Below are 25,055 nucleotides of genomic sequence, written 5' to 3' on the forward strand. Positions count from 1 at the left end.
AAATTGTCATTGACTGATAATCTAGGAAGTGAAGCGTTAGATACTGTAAACATACATGTTCCTGGAGCTTAATCCTGTTGTGGTGCTTATTAATAATGCTGAAGAGGACAGTAATGCTGCAGTGTCAAATAAAATGATTTTGTCAAAGCTAATTAGTCAAACTTTTGTTATATTTTAATAATTAGCTCTTATCCAAAATCCGACAAGTTCCACACAACCTGGAGGGTTGTGTGGAACTTGTCGGATTTACTAAAAAACTAAATCCAGGTAGCTTGATATCCCAAGCAGTGAACTCAAGCTCAATACTCAAACTGATCAAAGAAAACTTGAAGGTGATGTGAAAAAATCCATGAACAGGGAGAGAGGTAAAAAATAATTAACTCTTTAATAAAAAATACATTTATAAATTCGGCAGCATGAACTTCTCTTGAGCATTTCCATCAACCCAGGAGGAGAAAAAACGAGAACCAACTGTACAAGTAGGCATTTCAAATAAAACACATTCTGGGAAGCAAATACATATAAATGAGACAGAAATGGCAAGTTGGATTGAAGGAAAAACAGCAAAAACAATATAAGTGACTTAAAAACGCAGACAGTTTCAGAAGAAACCGATCTGGCGAACAAAGACTAAACAGAACTGAACAGAGTTTTCTAACATCAGAGTTTCAACACCACAACAGGAGAATGTTGCTTTGGGTCGATCATAACACCACAAGGTTCACTTCAGTCCTTCTAACACATCTACAGCAGCTTGGTATAAAGAGAAACAACACATTAACAGACTGTGGAAGCAGCCCTCACATCAAGTTGTCCTTATGCACTGGTTACCAAATGGTAAAAGGACAACTTCTTTCTACTTTCGGGAGGAAAAACTGACTCACCAAACACTTTATACTGAAAATGGTATCAGACAATTGTTTCCTGTGCAACAAGGATACGTAATGACGATGAAAGCTCTATTTTCACTGGATGGCACTGATGGATGGACAGACTAGGAGGTTACAGGTTCTACAGCAGCCTTATTGCACACGGGAGGAAGCTTTTACTGAAGGTTGTCATCCAAAATCAGTACTGTACATCCTTTATAAAATATATTTCCAACACGTTTTTTTAAACTCTGTATTAACTTCTTCAGAGGCCATTTAAAGTTTCTGCCCAAACAGAACGGCTCTGGGTTTTTGTGGACATATGGAGGGGCTTGATGGTTTGGAGCAAATCCAGGGGTCTACATGTGGACATACACGCTTATAATTTAAATAGATTAGTACCAGTTGGCAAAGAAGGTTCTCGTTTCCTGTGGAGAGAAGCACCGGAGGGATTGTGTGTCTAGTATTGTTTTTCAATGATTTGTTGACCACATTAAAGTGAATTTTAGAAGTCAAAGTCCTTTCCTCTTTGAACAAAAGCCGGAAGAAAAGTTCTCTGTGTTGACTGAATTTTAAACCTTACATATTGACCATTCATTGCTGAGGGCTGTGGTGCGATAAAACCCAGACAGAAAATGTACTGTCACGTCCAGCAGTGAGTTCACCCCTAGCTGACGCGTACTCCCCAGTTTTAAATTATTGCCCCTAAAGCTGCTGACCAAAATATCACAGTTGTGGTTGTAAGTGATGATTATGGGGCTGGATCTGTGCCTGAGGGTGAATTTCACTACATTGCTCTTATTAGCTGCCAACGTAGTCTAGGTGCATGCAGAAAATACCAAGTTGGCAGGAGTTTTCAGCTGATGCACAGGAGTTCTGTGTGGGCAAAGTGCTTAGACGGAAGGAATAAGGAAAGACTAAAGACTGGGGTGAAGGAAGTTTCCACTGACTGGGTGGCCGTTTTTCTTCTTGAACCACATGAGGCAATACTCACAGATTGGTGTTTAACTCAAGTGGAGACACATTCAAATCATTTAGAGAATAGACTGACTAGCAATGGACAAAACAGTCTTCTCTGGTCTCTGAGCTTTATATTCAAAACTAAAATATACCAATATTTAATACAATTGTTGCCACACATACTGTACATACATTTAGTTTTGTAGGTAAATAAAAAGTACATTTTCTAATCTTCTTTTCCCATTAATTTTCTTGATTAAGGTCAACACTTTGAGTCTTAGGTGAGGTGTTAATACTGACTAACTCCCCACATCAAATTGTAAAAATTCATCATGACTGAAGAGGTGAGCTAAATGTGTTTACACACACACACGTTCTCACTTTCCTGCACAGGCTTTCAGCAGCAGACAGTCTTCATAATCACTATAACCATTTATCTTTATAGCCGTAAACAGGCTAAATTACTTCTACAGTATGGCCTGAACAGCCAATTAAATATCGGTTTTGTATTTTGTTGTGTTTGGATGTTGAAGAGGTAAACTATACTGAAACACCCGTTTTCAGTCAAACTGTACTATTAAATAGTTCTTGGCATATTCTGACACGATATGATGATCTCTTGGCAAAGTGTGGACCTTTTATACACAGTGCATCTGTGTATTTGTGCTATTTAACTCATTTTCACCTCTTCATTTTCACCTCAACCTGACCGTTTAATGACTTTAACAAAAAGAAAAGAGTCTTATTGTGGCAGTGATGATAGTAGTAAGTGGATCTGAGAGAGTATGGTAGCACCCAGAATCTGTGATACTGTAGGGACCTGTTAGGGTGACTCATTGACCAAATAGCCTTGAATGCACAAGGACAGTGTCATTTGTCATTTTTGAAAGATGATGAATGGTGGTATGCAATTTCTTAATAAGTGCAACAAGTCTTTTTTGCTCCCAGGCTAAGTTTCTGTATCCATGGTGAGTATAAATGGAGCTGTAATGAAGTTTGGTATTTTGTGCAAGTTGAGTGAAAATGTGCTTGATTCCTACACTCAAATAACAGTCTTCTGATTGGATGTGTGACTGAAGAGTCAAACAAGAGGGTCAGGAGCAGAGTCACCCCCTCTGATGGTATTGAGGATGAAATTCCAATCAGAGCTCAGCAGCTTGAGATTTCTGTCACCGCCTGCAAATATGAAGAAGCTTTGAATTAGACTGAGAAAATAAAACAAAAGAGACGTACTTTTCAAGAATCAAAAGCATTTCCATAATATATATCATTTCTATAGAATTGAACTGTTCAACAAAGCAGACAACTTCTTCAGTCTAACAGCTTTAGCCTTACCCAAGACTCATTAAGAAAGCAGCAACAGTGTTCTTCTATGTCTGCTGGTAAATTTTTAGGTCACTTGCAGTTAATTCATATTTGGAGGAGGGTGAAATCTGCAGCAGGTAAACCCAGCTAGGAAGCAGATTTTAAGATTAAAACCCTCTTTATTGTCATTTCTCAGCACTCACATACATGGAACGAAATTTATCCTCTTCATTTGACCCATGTGACCTGCATTTGCATTTTAATGGTATGCTTCGCAAAGACAAATGTGATGAAACTGGCCTCATGTCAGCATGTGGGGCAAGGTCGCAAGTGAATGGATTCAATTTCCGGCAACAATGACCAAACATGCACTCAATAAGCATTACTGTCACAATGCCAAAGATGCAAGATTAAAAATCTAGACTCAATGTACATTAGACACTCTGGGTGCAGCTATAGGATATATACTGTAGTTGTACCTCTGTCTTGTTGTGGATCCATAGTTATCTAACATCTGAGTGCTGGCCACCTCCAGGTTCCAGTCACACATCTCCAGCAGCTTAAGACACTCAGACCTGCTCCTCAGACCCAAACAGAACAACTGCTCCACCTGCAGAGAGACATTAAAAAGATGAAAAACTCTAAGAAGCTGGGTCCAAAGTAAGGGAGAGAGAAAGGATGAGATGGGACGATATAGTGGAGTCACAGGGTCAGATACAATAAGACAGAATAATCTTTTAACTTATTCATGTGAGTGTGATTTCAGCACCAGTAAGCACATTGTAAAATGATTACATCTTTAAACAAACACACTTCTTCTGTTTAGATTGCATTTGAGACTTTTAGATTGCATTTTCTTTATCCTCTAGACTAGCTGCTACTATTAAGGAGCACTCAAGTGTTCCCTTGCGCCTGCTGCCATCCAAACACGTTATGTATCCTGCCTCAGTGGCCCCATACACAGCCAGCTAAGAGGGTGCTGAAGACTGCTGTAGACACATTAGAGTGTCAAATGCTTTTTTATTTATAGCAGGCTCATTGCTGTAGCAATGACCTGATTTTCCTTGAGGGATCAACAGAGTAGCTCTTATCATAACCTGATATGACCCTATTAAGTAAAGATTACATTCAACAACTTTCAATGTCTACCTGTTTGCAGTTATATCCTTTATTAAGCAGAACTAGGTCAAAACTTGGTATATATATGGCTGGACCGTGTATGAAGAGGGCTTTTAGTTTGTGTGTTGCCTGGTTACTATCAGACATGGACATCACAGCATTTTTAAGATGTTTGTTTTTATGTTTTTATGAGTTTGAGTTTATTAATTTGTATTGCACTTTTCATACAGTAGTTGTAACTCAAGGTGCTTTGCGCGTAAGAAAAACATTAAAAATACTTAAAATACATTGCACCAGATTTTGGGTGTAGACTATATAGTGTTGTTGTAAGAAGGGCTGAATTAAGATTGAGGCTATTTTTTAATGTTATATATTATTTCACTTAACCACAATCCGAAAAATAGTTGCTGTAACTATCAAGATAATCATTAATAGCTAAGTGTTTAGTGACGGCGCACAGATCCTCTCTTCTCAAATAGGCGTGGATAAACTGACCACATACTGTAAATATAAATGTTATTTTCTTGCCTGGAAAAAAAAAAAGACACAGTGACATTAACAGTCCAAGAGCAAAAATTACAATAGCTTAATCTCTGCCATTGCTGTCAGTTGCTGCAAAGCACATCCTGGGATACTTGGCTTCGACAGCCTTCGGCCGACCAATGGTGTAACTTCATCACTCAGTCAGTCAGTCAGACAGTGAATGACTCAGTGATGGACAGATGGCACCACTGTTGCGGTCCAGCCAAAAAAAGCTTATTACAGAAAAGGACTCTAAGGAGCACAGCAATGTTTACCACTGAGGACTCTAGTTGTCCTTTAATAACTGCAGTGCTGCAACGTAATCACTCATCTGTATCATGGGGCTTTTATTCTCATGGAATGAAACCATGTTTGTCGTACTTATGTTGCCTGTAAAAAAGTTTGTTTTATTAAATCAGTTTGTTTTTATTGTCTGACAGCTTACTTTATTATTTAGAGACTAGTACAACTAATTTAAAATAACATAACTAACTTTGTGAGACTAATATTACTTTTATTTGCTCCTGACTTTATATGTAACCATTTATTTAATGTCTGGCATGTATTAACGCTGTTAATATATTTACTTCAATATTATGGAGGCCCAATGCTGACAAAAGGTTTTCAGATGAGTCAACAATGTAACTAAATTAAATGTAAAATAATTACTTATATTCATTTTTATTATATTTTATTTTCACAAAATAAAGCTTTTTACTTTCCCTTTAACTTCCAATCAGTTGGTAACAAAAAAGAAAAGCTTTTTCCTTATGTTGCCTCCGATCAACTTTTATGAAATAAGTTTTCAGATTATTTGACATGATGAGAAAAGAGACACCAAATCACACGCTTCTACAAAAAAATTAAGAATGAGTCCAAGACTTATTTCCATTCTGGTACAAGAGATATGCACTTGAAGATGAAGATAATGATATAAAGCTCCACTGATTTTACACACACATAAAAAACACACACACCCTTGACATCCAGCGACACATCCTCAACCTACCATCTCATTATCATATAAACATGAAGGAAATGGATAATGATGTGCAGGGAAAATAGATAGATAAATGAATGAATGTGTGCCGGTTAGAGAAAAAAAGAGCTAGTAACAGAAAAATAATAGAATAAAACAGAATGTTATTTAACTGACTGGAGGTTAAAAAAACAAAAAACAACTTAAATTTCTTATAAAACTAATTTTAATTAACAATATTATTTATTGATGTATTCAGTTATATTTTACAATCGTTGGTCAGTTTTGGGTCTCCATATGATACACTGATGAAAACTGTTGATAACTGTAATAACTATAGAATCATGGTATCATGATATGGCAAACATGGTTTTCAGTAACTGGCTGCAGTACATAAGCTTCTCCACAGCATACTAATAAATGCTCTCACCTTCAGGTAATGCACAGCTTTTTGAACATTCCAGTTGTGGTTCTGGAGGGCGGTTTGGCACTCCTCTAGTGTCACGCCGTGAACTGCCTCCTGCACCTGAATCACACAACAACTGTGTAAGTCACTTTGAACACACTCTGAATCCCCACTCCTGTTCATGGACATAAAATCATCTGTATCGTTTCAACATTCATCATTCACATACGGGCACTTCCAAAACTGACTTTCAGGTAAAAATATCCTCATACTTATTATACTTAAACAAGGTTTTTACCATTTTTGGCACTGTGAGCTGACAGCAGTGTTATGAGAGAGCTTTACTTTACTTTACTTGAAGTTTCCCCTGAAAAAGCATCACATTGCTGAAATTTGAGTATCACTGTATTTGAACAGTCACTGTATTTGAACAGTCTCCTATCTCATCACAAAAATATATTTGTTCTGTATTTTATATACACTCAAAGGCCATTTTATTAGTTACACCTGTGCAGTCTAATGCAATCCAATACAACAGCTCTCAATAATAAACAGAGTAGAATTATCACCTTTCTGACAAGGTCAACAAAAACTGAAGATGTACAAGCTTTGTAAATATAGAATTTATGGCAGAGCTCTTTTATTAGACTGCATTAGATTACACTGGTGTACCTGATGAAGTGGCCGGTGAGTATATAAGTTAACTCTAATTTCAACAAGATGATACTTGAAGTGTTTCTGAGTGTGATGGACTTTCCAGAAGAATAGCTGTGGATTTTTTTTTTTATTTGTTAACAATATTTATTTTACTAGATTGATGCCTATAGTAAAAATATTACTGCATACTGTAACCTCCTCCTGCTGCCTTTACCACAAGTACTGCAGCTAGTAAATGTCTGTTGCCTATGTCTATGCTTTGCATTGAACTCCTCTGCGGTACAGGTTTATATATGATCTCACCCTCCCGCTGCACCTAGTTTACAGCCACAGATCTCAGTATCCACCACAAAATGCCAAGTGCCTGATCAATGTACTGCACAGCCTTTGGCGATTCGGACTCCAGTTCAATCAGGTTCAATCGGTGTCAAAATCTATTGGCCGGCAAAAGAAACAAATCAAACTCTGGCCCCTTGTCTTTTAAATTCAATTCTCAGCAAAAATTAATACTGGCTTTGTCTCCAAGGAACACTGGCATATTTTCAAATAAGATAGGAGAATTTATAACATTTTTGTGCTTTTTCAGCGCGAGAGAAATGGAAAAATGCATAAATGGTTTGTATGCTACCAAGTTTGAATTGAATAGATATTCAAATGGAACTTTCTTTTAAAATGAGTCTAGTTCAACGTGTTCATAAGTACGTCTCTAGTTTTAAAATTACATTTTTCAATAACACATAAGTCATAATTTGTTTTTGATAATGAATGGAAGTTGAATGGGGAGCTAATCTGTTCAGTTCTGACAGATTTAAACGGTTAAAAACCGGTATGTGCCAGAAATGTGAAATCACTCATTTATTGTCTCTGTTTCTTACAGAGAGAGAAACACACATCTGCTCCTATGCATACACACACTTTTCCCTACAGGTTACTGACTGAGTGGACAACCTAAAAAATGACCTTGTGTTGCCCCCTTGTGTTCACTGTATGATCAAATGTAACAAACTGTACACCATAATGTTTATATACACTAAAAAGCTACATTAACTGTCACTCTCATTAAAATGTAAGATTCAGCTAAGAGGAGTCAGGCAAGCCATGCATCAAACATGCATCGCACCTTATTACATCACACTTAAAATTTTCTTCTTACTTCTTAGTGCAATATTAAGGCTAATCTAGTATAATTTGTCTGATATTTCAGTTCTTAGCTGTATGATAATGAAACCACATATTCTTAATATAGAGATAAAGTAGAGAACAGGCAGGATGGCAGTCTGAATTAGGATGGTATGTTTGGTCTAATATACAGAAAACAATCAAAAAGTAACATTCGTGAGAACAAGTATGTTCTGTAAACAGAAGATACACTTCAGTAAGTACCACACCGCAAAGGTTAGACACCCACCCTCAGAGAAAAGGTGAGAATGAGCTACACTGCTTTCCAGCACTCACTGACAACTTAGATCATAAAATGCATATACATTTCAAATAAGAAATTGCAAAAAGCATGCAATCCAAATATCTATGACCTCACCATTTTGACCCTGTCAGCTGAGTTTCCTCCTCCATCGGTCCTGGTACAGGAAGCAGTGACAACCGCCGCTGTCAGCCCATCTGAACACACACGAGGGAGACTGACTGATGTCTTCATCCCTGACCGTGTCCCACCGAGACTGCTGTTATTGTTGGAGGAGAAATTAGCTTTCAGCTCGCTCTGCTGGACGAGCCCCTGCCCCTGGGCGTGTCCCTGGAGAGTCTGGTTGCTGACCACCATGGGTCTGACGGTGGCGGTATTAGCTTGCCGCACATGCCTGTCCTCCATGCCGCTGGAAGTCAGGCTCTCTGCCTCCCTGAAGAAGCGGCCGTAGCGGTCAAGGTATGGCGGCCTCTCTGGCAGAAGGTAGTAGTGGGTATTACTGACTTTACGTCCATCACGAACGATGGGGAGGATACAGGGGCCCTTGCTGGCGGGGTCCTTCCCCTGTGCCTGGGCCTGGATCACTTTGGGTGCAGCATATTTAGGATCTGAGGCAAAGCTGTGTGTAGTAGGCATGAGTTTACCTGGAGAGGTGGAGAGGTAGGAACCGTAGGTGTGTGTGGAGGGGCAGGAGGTAAGGGGAACCTGCATGATGGTGGGGCTGACAGAGTAGACTCTCTGCTGGGGGGAGCCCACCACCAGGCCCATGGGGCTGGGAGTCCTGGAGCCTGGCTGGGACAAAGGATCCCTGGGAGGGATCTGAGGTGGTCGGTCCTGTTCTGGTCCTGAAACGTCCTCTGTGGTGTCGGCTGGCGTTGGGGACAGGGAGAGGTCCCTTGACCAGCGAGCAGATGTGTAGTCGCCCCTTTTTATGGGGCGAGGGGGTATGGGGACACGGGGAGGGATCTGGGGTTTGTCCTCAGTGGAGGAAACGTGTCCATCTTGGGTCTGAGGATATGAGGCCAAGCTCTGGGTCGGCACATTGAGCCTCCTCATGCACTCTTGCTGGAGTGCATGGAAGATCTCTGCAGACTGGGAGAAAGAGGAGGACGGGACCTGGCTCTGTTTGTTGGGGAGAAAGAGGTTGTCCTCCAGGCCTGGTCTGTCTGAACCCCTGGAGACAACAACCTCACCCTCCCCCCTCTGTCTAGAAGAGAAAGCCTCGTCTGGGTTACAGACATCACTCTGCTCCTCTTCGTGCTGCTGCTCAGAGCTGTTGATGGAGCTCACCTTTGTGGAGAAAGAACATTTAACATTTGTAGTTGCATTGAAACCTCCACTGGTTCATATATTGATCATCTTTAGACACTTTTCAACTTCAAAACATTCTGTTAATGCAACTAAGTGACAACCAAGCACGAGATAAACATTCACATTTTCATGAAATTTTGACATTATTTGAAATGTGTTGTGTCACTGCCTACCATACCTCCATATCATCTTCGTCCCCGGCTACATCGTCATATGCTGGGGGTGGGGGTAATGGCCGGGCATCCCAGTCCACTACTGGTGTGGGGTGCAGAGGGCGGGGCAATGACCTGCATGGACTCTGAGGTGGAGTCCGGTCAAGGATATTCTCTGCTTCCAAAGCCAGCTTCACCATTGAGGGGATCGGAATTTCAATGACAGGTGAGGGGGAGGGTGTGGTCGGGGCGAACTCCTCCCCAAAGTCAATGAGGGACACTTCACTGTTGGGGTTGTGGCCTGAGCCTGCAGTCCTGACACTTCCCTGTCTGGAAGCAGAGACCCAAGCAGCGGGTTTAAGTTTGAGGCCTTTGACGGAACCCGTTTTCCGAAGTGATAATCTCTTCAGTCCTGCAGATGTCAGATCCTCATCCTCGTTTACCGGATCATAGCAAGGCTCTGAAGAAAAACACACGATACATTTCATCACTTAACTTGTGTGATGCTGGAAGAGTTAGGAGAGTGATGACACTGGAAGATTACTTCACACCACAAAATACAAGACACACACCACTCCAAAAAACTCTGCAGGTTCCAAGTTAATCCTAAAGTGCAGCAAGGACACTGCACACCTGTTAGAGGGACACATGGGTGGAAAGGTGGAGAAACAATGATGAATGATGAAGGGAATGAAAAATAGAAGTAGATGACAGAATCACTGCAAAAACAGGCAAAGGACAGACAAAACAGACAAAAAACACAGGATGTACCTTTGAGGAGCGGAGCTAGGAGGGAACAGAGAGGGCAGGAGCAATGGGTGAGGAGCTGCTGAGAGAAACCAGACTTACTCTTGATTAACACTGCTGGTTGAGGAGGGCGGGGAGGAGGCTCCTCTGGAATAATAAAAGCAAATACCGCCACCGCAGAGGGAAGGAGAAACAGAGATAAAAAAAAAAATGACAGCAGCAAAGATAGAACGATTAGAAAAAAAGCAGGAGATAAATGATTGCATATGAAAGCTTTTCAAGCAAGTGTCAGAAAGAAAAGAAACAGCAAACTGTTTTAAAAATCAGGCTCCAACCTTGACATTCAACTGCACAATCCATGATGCAAATGTAAACAACAGGGTCTCCTGACACTGAAATTGACACAGGTTTACAATATACTGCTCTGTAATTGGTTGACATAATTAACTATTAATACAGGGACTGACAGTAGGCAATTAAATTTATTGACATTTTTATAGAAGTAAAACAGGCCTGTATTTTCAATTATGATCAGCCGTGATCACTTAAGAAATGTAAATATTAATGTTTTAAACTATATATGAATAAGCATCTCTATTTATAATATATGATGAGAAAACGACTGAAGGGACCTTCATAGTGAGGCCTGGACATCTGCTGTTTCAGTGCTGGAGCACCAGTTCTGTTCTTTCCAGACTTTTAGGTCATGACATCAGCATAATGTCAAACCTACATGAGTCCTGATCAATAGTGTTAAAAAAACGTTTTGACCCCTGAGATGGCGGACACTGATTGGTACATCAACAACTCAGAGTATAGGTCTGGCTGAGGAGCTTTGATACAAGTCATTCTCCATCTCTCTCTCTCCCCTCATTTCTTGTCATGCCTTTCAACTATCAAAGTCATAAAAATGACCTGCAAATAAGTGGAGAAAAATAATGCAGAGCATATGGTGTTCGTCAATTAAAATGGTCCTGACTGTGGCGTGTTTTAAGTCTTTGTTAAGAGCCCCTCTACTCACTTGTAGCTCTCCCTGGTAGCTGTGTGGGTCGAGCAGAACTGAGGTCTAAACCAAGAACATCAGGAGGGTCCATGGGATTCCCGAGGTACAAACTAGAGGGAAGAGAGGAACAGACTTAAATACAGTAAATGTAAATATCTTCAGTCTGTTGGCCTTTTATAAAGCCGCAACGACCTTCTGGAAATGTACTGCAACTTGCTACTGCCATCTATTGGTGAAAGTGTGGCAGTGCTATTGCTCTAATTCAACATATCTTCATCAGACAGATTACAACCATCTTCCAACATAGAGCAAAGTAACAGTACAGTTTTATAAATTGAAAGATTATTAACAGTCTTTACTCGTCAATCCTGTCAGGGAAGCCCCAGCAGCGATGAGGGTTGTTGTCTCCGTGGCCTGTGTGGATGAAGCTGTTCTTGAGTGGCCGGCTGATGTCATGAGCTGACAAACCCGCAACTGATGTCACAACGTTCCTGGGGAACTGCCCGACCTTTTGGGTACGTTTGTTTTGACCTCGCCACCAGTAGTTCTCTGCCCTGAAACATGTAGAGAGTTAGGATGAAAGAGGGCAACCCACACTTTATGACTTGAAGAGTTTTGTTTTTAGATTCAGTTTAATAGTAATTTTTCTTTTTCATTAGGTTTAAAAGTGAGCCACATGTGTCCAAATACTGGAAAAGACCCGCAGGCTGTGATTATTGTTATGTACAACATGTACAGTGTATGTGTTGCTCAGCGGTGAAGACAATGTGATGTTGAAGGCATTCAATAATAATTAATAACAACTAACACATATAGAAAATCATAGACAAATGCAATCTCTAATTAAATTGGCACATTACTTTTACAACCATCATTTTGTGAAAGGCTTCTATTAAACTGTATTTAAAATTCCTGATTTTAAAGACTTCTAGTTCAAATTGTAAAACTCTCATTGACACCCACCTTCCCTCAATGATGGTGATGACATCATTGACCTGGATCTGGAGTTTGTCTGGCTCGTCAAAGTCCTGCAGAGCACACATGTCTGTGGGCATGGTCTGAGAAAGACACACATACAACACACAAATACTTGAAACAACAAAGTACACAGGTGAAGACACAGGCAAAATTTGGGACGAACTTTTATGTGAGAACCATTGTAAGATATAATTCTTGCAGGTGTGGATTTTCAGTTTGGAGTATGTCCACTAGGTGGAGGTAAAAGTCAATTTATGCAATAATGGATTGCTGAGGGAACATTGTGAGGCATCAAGTCTGGCAATTAAGAGTCTTTTGCTTAGTAATCTTGCATGGCAGAATGAGTAGATTTATTGAAAACATAAGATCCATAAAGGTTAAAAATAATAAATCATATTTCACATGAACAGACACCTTTGGTGATCCAAAATGACTGCCGCCCTACCTCAAGCAGGAACTCTCTCAGAGCGACAAAGGTAGGTCTGTCATCTGGTTTCTGAGCCCAACACTGCAGCATCACATTATAGATATCCTGCGGACAGTCCTCTGGCTTAGGGAGGCGTTCACCTTCTTTATCAATCTTGTGCAGGATCTGGGATACAAAACAAGGACAATGTATAGGTGTACATGTGTGTAAAAGGGACTAGATGTGTGGATATTTAAGTTTGCCTGTATGTACAGTGTACATACATGTTTTTTTCTGTGTGTGTGTGTGTGTGTGTGTGTCTACCTGGCTGCCATTAAGGCCAAGCCAAGGCTCCTGGCCATGTGTGAACATCTCCCATAGAGTAACTCCAAACATCCATGTGTCTGTAGCATGGGAGAACGTTCTGGTCTTTAGACTCTCAGGGGCACACCTGAAGCAGGACAGACAGCAAACTATAACATGGACTACACATTAAACCAAGTATCTACATATCTGTTAATGAGTAATACCCACTTTCAGCAGAGAATGCATTTAGCTTTGGGGCTGCTCTGACATTTAAAGTATCTTTTAAATGTACTGTGTTCGGAAATGTAAACTAAGCTCATACTTTAATATGAATAAAAAGTGTAGGAAGAAAGCTAGATTACCAGCTAGCTGTTTGGTTGACACATAATTTGGCAAAGAAACCAAAGTCCAGCAAGTCTGGCTTTATAACAATTACACAACTGAAATGCAGATTTGACTGATCAGATTTCTCTGTGGGAACTTTCTGCAATATAATAAATCAGATTCCCACCCTAACTTCTAAAACCACTCATATCCATCCCTGGATTGTATCCATCTCAAGATCTTTAGCTTGTGTTCCTCCTTCAGTCCACCCACCATGCAAAAGGGACCTTGCGATGTTCCTGCATAACATAGTGCTCATGGTTGTTAGGCAGCGCCCTCATCAAGCCAAAGTCACCGATCTTCACTCTGTGAGCTGAGGCCAGCAGGATGTTCCTGATGATAGAAGGTCAAACATTGAACATTTTTATGTAAATTTTAAAACTGTATGAGGTGCTGTATGAAATTTTATTGTTGTAGGATTTTTTATGACTTATATAATAATAGTTTGACAACCTGATATGAAAAGAAGATGAATAAATTGAACTTCACCTAAAAATAGTCAAGTTATTATGTTTTGGTGAATTGTTACAAGGAAAGAAAAGGAAAAAAAACCTAAGAGGTGCACATTTAAACCTGTGGATGTGATCCAACAATATCACATATACTTTATGTGTCATACAGCTACACTCTGTGTGTAGAGTGTATAGTGTGAGTAGTGTGCTATTCTGAACGCAACTCTGGACTGTATGACGAATACAATTAACCAAACTAGAAAATCAACAGGACCTTAACCTCAAGGATAAAGGAGTGAACACCGCTGCTTGAGAAAACTTCTTTGTGCTTGGCAGTCTCTTCCGAAAATGTGCAGTCATTACTACTTTATCACTACTCTAATTGGGAAAATGACTCATTTTTACCAGCCATTTAGGTTTTTCTCAAGCATCCGTACAGTGTCAACACTTAAGTGAAAGTGACTAATTTGGACAAGACCACCCAGTATAACCAGCCAACCAGTGAGTCATTTTGCTTGTAGGCCAAGTCTCCCTGTAATGGCCTGTAAATTTCTGGGTGGAGGAGTGAAAAGGAGAGGCAATCTAAATAATTCAACATGCTATTAAAAAATCCCAAAAAGGAAAAAGAGGGAACAACAAATGGAGAATAAGATGAATACCACCATTTTTAAAAGATTTTGAGCCTTGCAGTAAATAGCTTCCTAAACTTACGGTATTAGTTCCACGTTTAAAAAGCTTTCTGGGGCCTACCTGGCTGCTAGGTCCCTGTGGATGAACCTCCTCTGCTCCAGATAGGCCATGCCACAGGCCACCTGCACGGCATACTGGCACAGACTGTGGATCAGCACAGGGCCCTGTGGACGAACACAGCGCAAACGCTCCAGCAGAGAACCCAGAGGAGCCAGCTCCGTCACCTGCAGAACATAGGGAGAGAGAGAGAGAGAGAGAGAGAGAGAGAGTGGGTGAAAAGAGGAAGGAAGAATGTTGGATTAAAAAGCAAAACATTTGAAGATGAAAGGAGGAAAAGAAAAGGGAGAGTGAGAATAGAAATGTGTGGAACAAAAAGGAGACATTGGAGACAAAAAAAGAGATGTTGGCAAAAAGTAATCATAACATAGTCCATAAACTATTTGGCAATCTGAATCCTAAATACCACAGAGGAAATGAGTAGAAAGTAACACTGGATTGAAAACAACGAGGCAGAAACGTCAGCCCTTAATTTCTTCCATTCACTTGCTCTCCTCCCTTCCTGTCTCCTTTCTTTCCTCCATCCTCCCATCTGTGTGTGTGTTTGTTTGTATGCGCACAGGGATTGTTGGTGACAAATCATATGTCTGTAAACTCCCTGTGTGTGTGCGTTTCTGTGTGTCCACTACCATCTTCATTGGGTGTGTGAGCACCACACCGTAGAGGCGAATGAGGTTCTGGTGGTCCAGGGAGTGCATGGCATTGACCTCACAGATGAAGTCCTCCAGAGCGTCGGGCTGGCTGAGCACATCTGTCTTCAGACACTTCACAGCTACGTTGAGCTGCAAAGCAGGAGAGAGATTTAAAATGTCAAATACAAAGTTTGATTTTAGACATGTCCACAAAAAAGAGATTTAGGATTTTTACACACTTTGAAATTCATTCATAGTATTCAGTTTTTTCCCTCCACAAATTTTATGGCAGAAGCAGTGCTAATCAGATTCCCAGAAACTCATCATAAAGGCAGTGTAGAGTACACAGAGTTATTACTGCATTACTGCAAAATGCAAACATTTTAAGCAAAAAAACTGCAGTAGTCTGAACATGCCCCTAGCCTCTCATTAATATCTCCAACATATAGGAGTTTTCTTTCTTATTTAGAGAAAGTAATAGATTTTATATCTCCTCACCACCTTTCCTGCAGGCGTCAGCCACTCTCCTCTCTTCACTACACCAAAGGATCCATCCCCGAGCTTCTCAAGCAGCGTCAAGTCCTTCTCTGGGATGAGGCAGGTCAAAGCTTGCTGCTGCCCATCAAGAGGAGCAATTCCACCGGGCTGTGTTGCCAGGACTCCCTCTCCCAGGCCCAGGGGAGGTGTGGGAGACAGCTTACGGAAGGAGGAGGCTGGCTGGCCCTGCTGGGGGAGGTCTGCTCCGTCTGGGCGCTTACCGCTAAACACCTAGAGAGGAAAAGAAGGAGGGAAAGACAGATTGAAGCTGGCTGTGCAATGAGGTGAGCAAAAGTGGAAAACTGAACACCTATAGAGAGAGAAAGAGTGTGTGTGTGTATAGGAGAAAGTCCAAACCTCCGACCTGCACTATACATACACACATATGCACACGTACATACATACATACATACATTCATATATGTGTGTGTGTGTGTGTGTACATATACGCACATATATACAGTACATACATAGATACACACACATATACACAGGATGGAGGAGTGTGTGAGTGTATGGGGTGGGATAAAGATGGTACTGGTGGCCTTCACAGCTGTTTTATCCTGCTGTCACAGTTCTTGTTGTACAGTCTGATGGCAGTGGGCACAAATGGGTGTCTGAAGAGCTCTGTCTTGCTCTTTGGTGGAATTAGTCTGTAACTGAATGAACCAATGTTCACCGTAGAGCGAGTAAGAGGGATTGTCAAGGATGGCACTGATCTTGTCCCTCATCGTACTCTCTGCCACTGTCTCCAGTCTGTCCAGTTCCTGCCCAACCACAGATTTGGCTCTCCTGACCAACTTATTAAGTTTGCTGGCAACACCAGCCTTGATGCCTCCTCCCCAGTACACAACTGCAAAGAACAGTGCGGTCGCTACCACAGACTGGTAAAACATCCTCAGTTGCTTGTTAAACACATTAAAAGGAGGAAGAACAGTCTGCTCTGTCCTTTCTTGAGGAGAGCATCTGTGTTGTTTTTCCAGTTGATTGTTGATTTGCACCTCTGTGTATGTAGCTCATATTTGTACTGTTCTTAAATTATTTTGAAATTACACTGGAATAGGACACTTAAGCTTTGACAGGGCCCTCTACATACCTACTGCACCACTACATGTACTGTAAGTGCTGAAACACCTTGAAGCAGAAGCTAAAGTCATCCTTCATCAAACAGTGAGCCTCTTCATCCTATCTCCTTCCTGCTTTCACCTTCCACCCATTTGAATTCACATACACCGTGTGTGTGTGTGTATCTGTGGGAGTGTGAGGTTGGAATGTAGAGTCCAATTCTGGCCAGCGCCCATCAGTCGGACCATTTTCACATGAGGAACCATCACCATCACACGGTGATCCCCAGGCTCTTATCTGGCCCTGGAGCAGCCCCATTACCCCCACCAGCAACACACATACACACACACACACAAATCCACTTCAAAGCATAACTATAGGCACAAGCTCTTATGTGCACACTAATGCTAATGTTATATGTGTTGAATAATGAATGCTCAACACATATGGTGGAACGTTTTCAACAAAAACTAATGGCTGTGCAGTCAGTAAGCGACTATGCATATGTACCAACATGAGCGCGCGCACACACACACACTTATCATTAGTAGAGAGAGAGAAAGAGAAATTTCCTGCCTCTTGGCTGAAGTGCTGACAACACAGCAGGAATTACTTAGCTGTTAGGAAGTACTCATTAGGATGCACTATTAGATTAAGTGACCTGAATATTTCTGTGTGTATGTGTGCGTGTTTGTGTGAGTCTATAAGACTTTTCCATTCCCCTAAATCTGAACTCATACAATGTGTGTCCTGTGCAGAGCCATTAAGGGAAAGCTTTGTTTAGAGGCTCTAAATAAGACTGTTTACCAAAATAGGAATGCACAGAAACTGGTGCTGCTGTCAGATGCTGGAGGTAATTTATTATAAGGTAAGATAATCAAATATAATTTCCCAAAACAGTAATATCAAACATCAATTAATTTTTTCCTCAAATAAAAGACAGGTAGTAAGGTAGTCAGATAAAAGCCTGGTTGCTGATAATGGTTGGGGGGTGGTCCGCATGTCAGAGTAGGCCAGGTGGATTACCGGTAATGCAGTAACAAAAATTTAACAGAGCAAATGGAAGCAGATCAGAAAACAAGGAGGCTTCATACTAAAATATGCGCAAATATACAAAACAAACAGGGAATTAGAAATAAAGGCCTCTCTCTAATACAAGCCTGCCTCAAATAAAGGTCTGGTGCCCTCTACAGTTGAGGTAAATAAAAGCTCCGGCCACTATTTGAGGAAATACGGTGAGTTAATGTTTGTCCAATAAAGTGAATGAAACTAATGTGGACTAGTTATTGGGTGATAAACAAATGTCAGTACTCAGAAACGGTATCGTCAGTGAAAAAAAAGGTGTCAATGAATCCCCAGTGCCAAACATATTTGACTGGCCAGATATAAACAGTAGCAAGCGGTGTGCGGTTTCACATTCACATTGGACCAGACATGACATAATGCTGCAGACCTTTTTAAAAACACCACATCTCTGCGGTTACTGTGCACGTATGTGTGTGTGTGTGTGTGTGTGCTTGTCTTGGTGGTAAGCGGTTTTCAAATAGGAGGCTCGACATTCAAAAGATTCTGATGATGGCAGAGCAGCACGCACAGACGTACACACACAGAGTCATGCGCGCACATGGGGGCTGAGGAAGCAGATTACTCTAGCTGAGGACGGTGCCAGAGGCGGAAACAGACAGGTGTAATTATAGACAGCAAGCACCCTCCTCTGGGCTTCCACTGAGAGCAGGCAACACACACAGACACACACATACAAATATACACACACACACATAGTATTTCTTCACACACTTCATTCCTCTGAGCCTTGATGTGTGTAGGTGTATCAGTGTTTGTGTGAGTATGTGTCTAATGTACCTTTTAATCAGTTTCATTTGTCTTTCAGCCTTTAGTATATTACAAGGGGAAGAAGTGACGGTCATACTTGGTTCTGCCTCTTTAAATGGAAACTTTATGCTTCATGAGACAACATTTCTGTGAATGCAGCATGCTCTGAATCTGTTTGTCACCAACTCTCATGACTTGACTTTTGTCTGTGTCTGAATGTGGACGTGCTCATTCTCATGTGAAGGGTCAAGCTGTTCTGTTCTCTGGAGGAATGTTTACTGAAAACGCACTCGCACACATTTTTTTATTTAAAAAAGAAAGAAAAAAAAGCCACAAAACCAATTGAGGAATCACATCCGCCATAATCACCATAGGCCTTCACTCGTGCACACTCTGTAGCATTAATAAAATAAATCACCCAAACAAGGAACGCCTAAATATTATTTGAACTGTAGATATAAAGAACTAGATGTGATGTGTCATAATGACTTGCAATTCTGGGATGGCACCCTATGGCAGCCATCTTACCTGGGTCCAGTTTTAAACTTGCTGTAGTTGGAACCTGTGGTGCAAGAGGCTTATGTTGTTTTTATAATCCTTGTATTTTTCTACCAATACACCAATACTGTTTTTTATTCAAAGTAATGAGTGTAAGACAACTGTGCCTGTCTGGAATTAATTAAAAAAACAAAACAAAGATTTGGGTAGAAATTTTGATAATTATAGTTCAAAGAGAACAAATCACGCTTTCAGTCAATCAAAACACACCTACTGTAATATATTAATATATTTATTCATGTCATAAATTGTCTCCCTCTTGCTGACACACACACGTAGCTAATATTAAACAATGTTTGCTGGTTATAGCTTATCTGTTTCGCTAACAGATCAATGCTGTTGAAAGCTAGCAATCAGCAGTAACTTTGACTTAAGAATTAAACTGGTCTGTTACTTGGTAGCTAATTCGCTAACTTTTTGTAGTAGTGGTAGTTGACGTGTGAAAAATGATGCCAGCCTCCCTGGTCTCTTTGGTCCTTTTAGTAAAGCAATTAGGTGCTGCACAGTCAACAACCATAGTTGCTGTCCATATGTGGCGATTGTAAACAATACCCAGGTAAGATGGCGGATGGTTATCCTATGAGTTATGACGTAACAAACTAGCATCATATTAATAGATGTCATCATGGAGAAGGCAGAATTTTAGTAAATATGTTAAAGGAATTATTAAACATTCTGGGAAGGCTGTTAAAGGAGGAGACTGATACCACTCTCATATCTGTTTATTAATATAAAGCTACAACCAGCAGCCAGTTAGCTTAGCTTAGCACGAAGACTGGAAACAGGGGGAACAAGCTAGTTATATCTTGTTACTTTAATCTGTACAAATACTTTTTGCCTATTTGGCATACCAAAATGGAAAAGCTTAACAGAAGAACTGTAAGGCCATGATGCATGTATTAGGCTTCATTTGACAAGTGACATCTTCTAGTTTCTGGAAAAGTGTTTGTTTAGCATGTGGCTAAAACACAAACAAAACTACATCAGTTCAAATAAGGCTCAAAAAAGTGTTTTTGGTCCTCGTCTATAATGAGTCATATTTGAATAACAATAATTAAGACATACTTTATGCCATTTATATGCAGAACACCTTATACCTTCTACATCTTGTCAACCTGTCTAAAATTCTAGACCTCTAGGTCTAATCTTATGGGAGCTAGGGAGTTTTTAGTTTGTGGTGTCACTGGTGTCCCCGAACCTCTCCAATCATCTCCAATTGGCCAAATTGTGCCAATTGCTTTGACTCATTACTGTATGATGCTACCGCTTACAACTGGCTTAAGCAGGTCGCTGGCAACCCGGTGGATGTTAAAAGGTTAAGTAATAAAATGACAATTCATAGTTTTATGGAGGGTATGTGCCAGACTATTACAGCTGCAAGACTCCAGGAAGTTATTGATCCCAGCCAAGAAATAGTCCACAATAGCTCCTTTTTAAAACCACAATGTGTAGTTTTTACACTCTGGATTAATCAAACAAGATATAACATGTGAGTTAGTGTGCTTTTTTTTTGACGTTTGGACAGAGCCAGGCTAGAATTTTCCCCTAAGCTAACTGGCTGCTAGTTGTAGCTTCATGATGAATGGGCATGATAGTATAAAAGGAGTTGAAGCAGTTTCCAGAAAATTGCTTTTCATCTGTACAAGGGGGAGCTGCAGTGCAAATGTTTCCATCATGTATTGTTCATGACTTATTGTGTTCACATACAGACAGACTGAAAGACGAGATGCCACTGCGGTGACATAATGTCAAGCATACCATGTACCATAATAAATGAGTTCTATATGTGTGTGTGAGTGTGTGTGTGTGTGTGTGTGTGTGTGTGTGTGTGTTGTGTCTGTCTATCTCTGTCATGCTCCACCTTGCTCATCCAGGACTTGCGCTTGCACATGGCTTTCCTCCTCTTCACAGCCTCCCACAGTCGTCTCTGCCCTTTATCAAGAGAACAAAAGACAAAAGTTAGCACAGTCAAAACCTACATTATAGGATCAGTTAGGATTTGAGTAACAGAAGAGGAATACTATACAGAAATTAATTAGCATGTAATTAGCAAACCCTTCTCACAAATTAAAGAAGAAAACTAAGAGCAGGACAGGATAAACTAAAGAAGACACACCCAGTTTGGATATAATGTGAACAAAGAGAAAAGACAGGGAGGGAGAGAGAGGAAAGGAGGGAGAACACACTCATTCTGCACTGTATGCGAGCAGAGATTGGAGATATGAAAGAAAAGAAGAAAATACTAAAGAGGCCGTGTGGAGGAGAGAGATGTGAGGGAATATATGAGCAGAAGAAGCGGGTGTAATTAGTCTTAAGCAGCTCTGTAGTCGAGGCCCTAAGGGCTTCAGTAACTGGATTTACTGCTACCATCCAGTTCACACACACACACCACAAGCAAAAGACTTGGCACTTTAGTGTCCCTTCCTATTGTGCCTAATCACCACTTGTGACTTTAAAATGATATTAGGGGTATTAGTAATGGAGGATTTGTTCCAGCTATTCTCAGAGTGAGCCAAATGAAGCACTGTCATCACTGACAAAAGTAATACTTCAGGCTATATATATGTAGATAAGATGGAGAATGTGGATATATATAATCATACAAAAGAAAAATGAAAATTGCCAGGAAACTATTCATCAAAGTTGGCTTTCATTATGCTAAAACGTATAATTAATCCCTAGTCCTAGTCCCTAGTTATGGTAGAGGCCCTGTGAGGCTGCACTTGAGCTAAATGATAACATCAGCATGCTAACATGCTCCCAATGATAATGTCAACCATGTTCACCATCACAGTTAAGTGTGTTAACATGATAACATTTGCTAACATGACACAAAGTACAGTAATCTTTTACAGTTATCTGATCATACACCAAAGTACTGGACACTTTTGACCTGCTGATGACAATACATGAAAAATTAGGAGATCATCAAAGTTATTATTAGGATTTATCCTTTTAGGACAATGGATGTCTGTACAAAACTGACAGACTGTTCCTGCCATTCCTAAATCCACATTGCTAATGTGGTCAAATAGGAAAGAGGAAGAAAAGGCCTGCAGAAGAGAGTAAGTGGACATTTGGACTGGGCAGGCAGCCAGTGGATAGAGGAAGGAAGGTTATTACCTGGATCCAGAGGCAATATCACAATATAATTAGATGTTTCAAGCTTACCAGGGAGCTAGGTCAGAAACTTAACAGTAAGGCTACCAGTTCATTTGAACACATTTATATGTTCTCTATTATGTGATGTTGTCTTGGCTCAGACACCTTTCAGGATCTCAGCAGAAATGAACTAAAATTTGGCCTTTGAGTAGACTGGATGCACAAATATATAAAAACACATATTGTGCAAATAAACTAATATTTTTCTTAAGCACAACAAAACTTGTGTGCACGTTCACAAACACATACACACACACACACACACAGTTTCTCACCAGGTCGACCCATGCCAATCTTCTCCAGGTCTTCGTTCTTGACATAGTCGAAATGTGACAGACGTGTGACGTTAAGATCATCTCGGATACGCAGGAAGTACTGCTGCAGCTGCACCTCCATCAGCAGCTCCAGTAGCCATTCTGTGCCTTCCTCACACTGCATGCTGTTGCCCAGTTTCTGCAAAAAAAAACAAACAGACACAGAATACAGGAAACTGAGTTGAAAGTAGTCATTTAACAGTTTTCTCAATGCTTGGACCAAAACACTGCAAGTATAAAAGTAACTTTGAATAAACCATTCTTTGGTGCTGACTATTTTCTGTAAAAACAGGTCAACTTAGCTCAGAGCCACTGTGTGCTGTGTAGTAACTGTTTACTGCACAGTAAAATACCTACTTAGATGCTCAGACATTTACATCACTGTCCAAATACCATACACATATGGCCAGTCATAAACATGCACGCACCTTCGCAACACACACACACACACACACCATTGACAGTCGCCCAAATTGACATCACATAAAGGAGGACATAGACGGTAATGGGCCAAATATAACATGAGCTGCTCGTCAATTGGCCAAGAAATGACTGTACACTGACTTAACTTTAAATTTACCGGTAGGTATTGATTACACAACTCCTATATCATTGTGGTGTTATACCACCATGACAGTAATTGATCTTCTTCAAAACATTCAAATGACATCAAAATAGATTAATAAATACTCTGGAAAAAGAAGGTGGTATTTGGGTCTGCAGACATCATAGTCTTACAGCAGGCAGAGAAACATGAGATGGATGATGCACATCTGGTGTCAGTGAAGACAAACGGGAGGCTCCTACACAGTCTGACCACAATACCCAGTACATAACATCCCTCCATACAACATCGAGTCAGACCATCAATCATCAGTGTCAAAACACAACACCCCAGCTGAAAACATCATCCTTCACTGTCTCCTTAATGTAACCAGCTGAAACTACCACAAAATTTTGCAAAGTTTCAGCATAAATCCTGATGTGCTTCTTTACAAGGCTATTAGTCATGATGATGGAGTTACATTACAAGAGTTAGCCTGCTCTTTTATTACACCTGCTCATATTGGTCTACAACATTATTCCAACAATGGGAAAATGAAACCCATAAACCTAATGAATCAACACAAAAAATGACAAACATTCCAAATCTGCAAAGATTGATAGGGAGACCTTTAGGGTGGATGCTTTGGGGCGCAGGGGTCAATCAACTGAGTAATAGTTAGAATGTGAATGAGGAACTTCCTGTGCTGGCTGAGGCAAGGTCCAGAGGGAAGTGTCACAAGGTCACAGCTTCCTCTTGGTCATTTATACATCTTAATGGACTTGCTTAGAGGTCACTTCCTATTGCTTAATGGCTGCAACCTAAAGAGTAAAAGAACATCTCTCTTTCACACACACACACACACACACAAATATACACCCAATGTTAGGTCATATAGTTTTCATGTGAATATGTATCTACCGTGCCTTCTCAGAGGAAAGATTCAACAAAGTGAGTAGTTTTGTATTTTCCATGAATTTCTGATGAGAGGTCTGCCTGAGGCCAGTCTGCTGGGAGGGCTCAATCCCCAATGGTTATGCCAGATGTCTGTATCCTGATACAAATTCATCCTATTGCACATAAAAGTGGGTCGGCTGATATCTCTGTTTCAGTGTCCGAACGTGCAGCTTTGGCTTTCCGACTCAGCAGGAGTGCGCTTTAACAGGTCAACTGAAAATAGCCAGGGTTTGTTTCTGCTCGAACTTGTACTGTGAGAACATTCTTTCATGTTAGCTTGAACAGAAATCCTCTGGTTTGTTTGAAGTAGGTACAGTACCACAAGCAGGTCAATAACTTAACCAAAAATATTATTATAAGCTGTAAGAGCCTGTAGAAGGACGCAGGCTGAACTGAATGCCTGTGGCTTTAGGATTAACTACAGCTGCAGTCATTTGAATCCGTTTTCATATTTTGCATTTTGCTGCATCATGCCTGACCCTTACCCTGAGAAAGACGATACAACAGCCTGTTTGGCAAGTCCACTACAGTGCTAAGCTGTGCCAATGTTGCATGTTCATATGGTCTGCAGTTCAACGCTGTGAGAGTGTGAAGCTAAAGTTTTCTCTGGAAGCATTTAAACAAATCAACATTTTTCTTTGTGTTTTTGCATACATGAAAAACGCATTTTTGTATTTAGTACAACATATTCTTATACAGGATGTACACCATGAACTATTACTCCGCTTAT

The 25,055-nt window shown here is 40.5% G+C and overlaps 1 protein-coding gene across 8 annotated transcripts in view; it reads right to left on the reverse strand.

Moving 5' to 3' along the window:
- Nucleotides 1-366: 366 nt before the first annotated feature.
- The window catches only part of tnk2b (tyrosine kinase, non-receptor, 2b), a 51,379-nt gene continuing 26,690 nt past the window's right edge, over nt 367-25,055 (reverse strand). For 2 of the 8 annotated variants that reach the window (XM_044367733.1, XM_044367729.1), the window contains 17 exons: nt 22,786-22,963; nt 21,210-21,280; nt 15,854-16,123; nt 15,353-15,505; nt 14,727-14,890; nt 13,738-13,857; nt 13,159-13,285; nt 12,874-13,020; nt 12,414-12,508; nt 11,810-12,004; nt 11,469-11,560; nt 10,550-10,594; nt 9,727-10,160; nt 8,355-9,527; nt 6,185-6,280; nt 3,614-3,744; nt 367-3,005 (listed from right to left, as the gene is read on the reverse strand). In XM_044367733.1, the coding sequence (XP_044223668.1) occupies nt 2,999-3,005; nt 3,614-3,744; nt 6,185-6,280; nt 8,355-9,527; nt 9,727-10,160; nt 10,550-10,594; nt 11,469-11,560; nt 11,810-12,004; nt 12,414-12,508; nt 12,874-13,020; nt 13,159-13,285; nt 13,738-13,857; nt 14,727-14,890; nt 15,353-15,505; nt 15,854-16,123; nt 21,210-21,280; nt 22,786-22,963 (3,498 nt within the window). In that variant the 3' untranslated portion in view covers nt 367-2,998. Of the gene's footprint in view, nt 3,006-3,613; nt 3,745-6,184; nt 6,281-8,354; nt 9,528-9,726; nt 10,161-10,471; nt 10,595-11,468; nt 11,561-11,809; nt 12,005-12,413; nt 12,509-12,873; nt 13,021-13,158; nt 13,286-13,737; nt 13,858-14,726; nt 14,891-15,352; nt 15,506-15,853; nt 16,124-21,209; nt 21,281-22,785; nt 22,964-25,055 lie in introns of all 8 variants that reach the window. The other 6 variants (XM_044367726.1, XM_044367728.1, XM_044367731.1 and 3 more) reach the window with 4 other exon arrangements.

This window comes from Thunnus albacares, chromosome 12, assembly GCF_914725855.1.
Source record: "Thunnus albacares chromosome 12, fThuAlb1.1, whole genome shotgun sequence".
Taxonomy (NCBI): Eukaryota; Metazoa; Chordata; class Actinopteri; order Scombriformes; family Scombridae; genus Thunnus; species Thunnus albacares.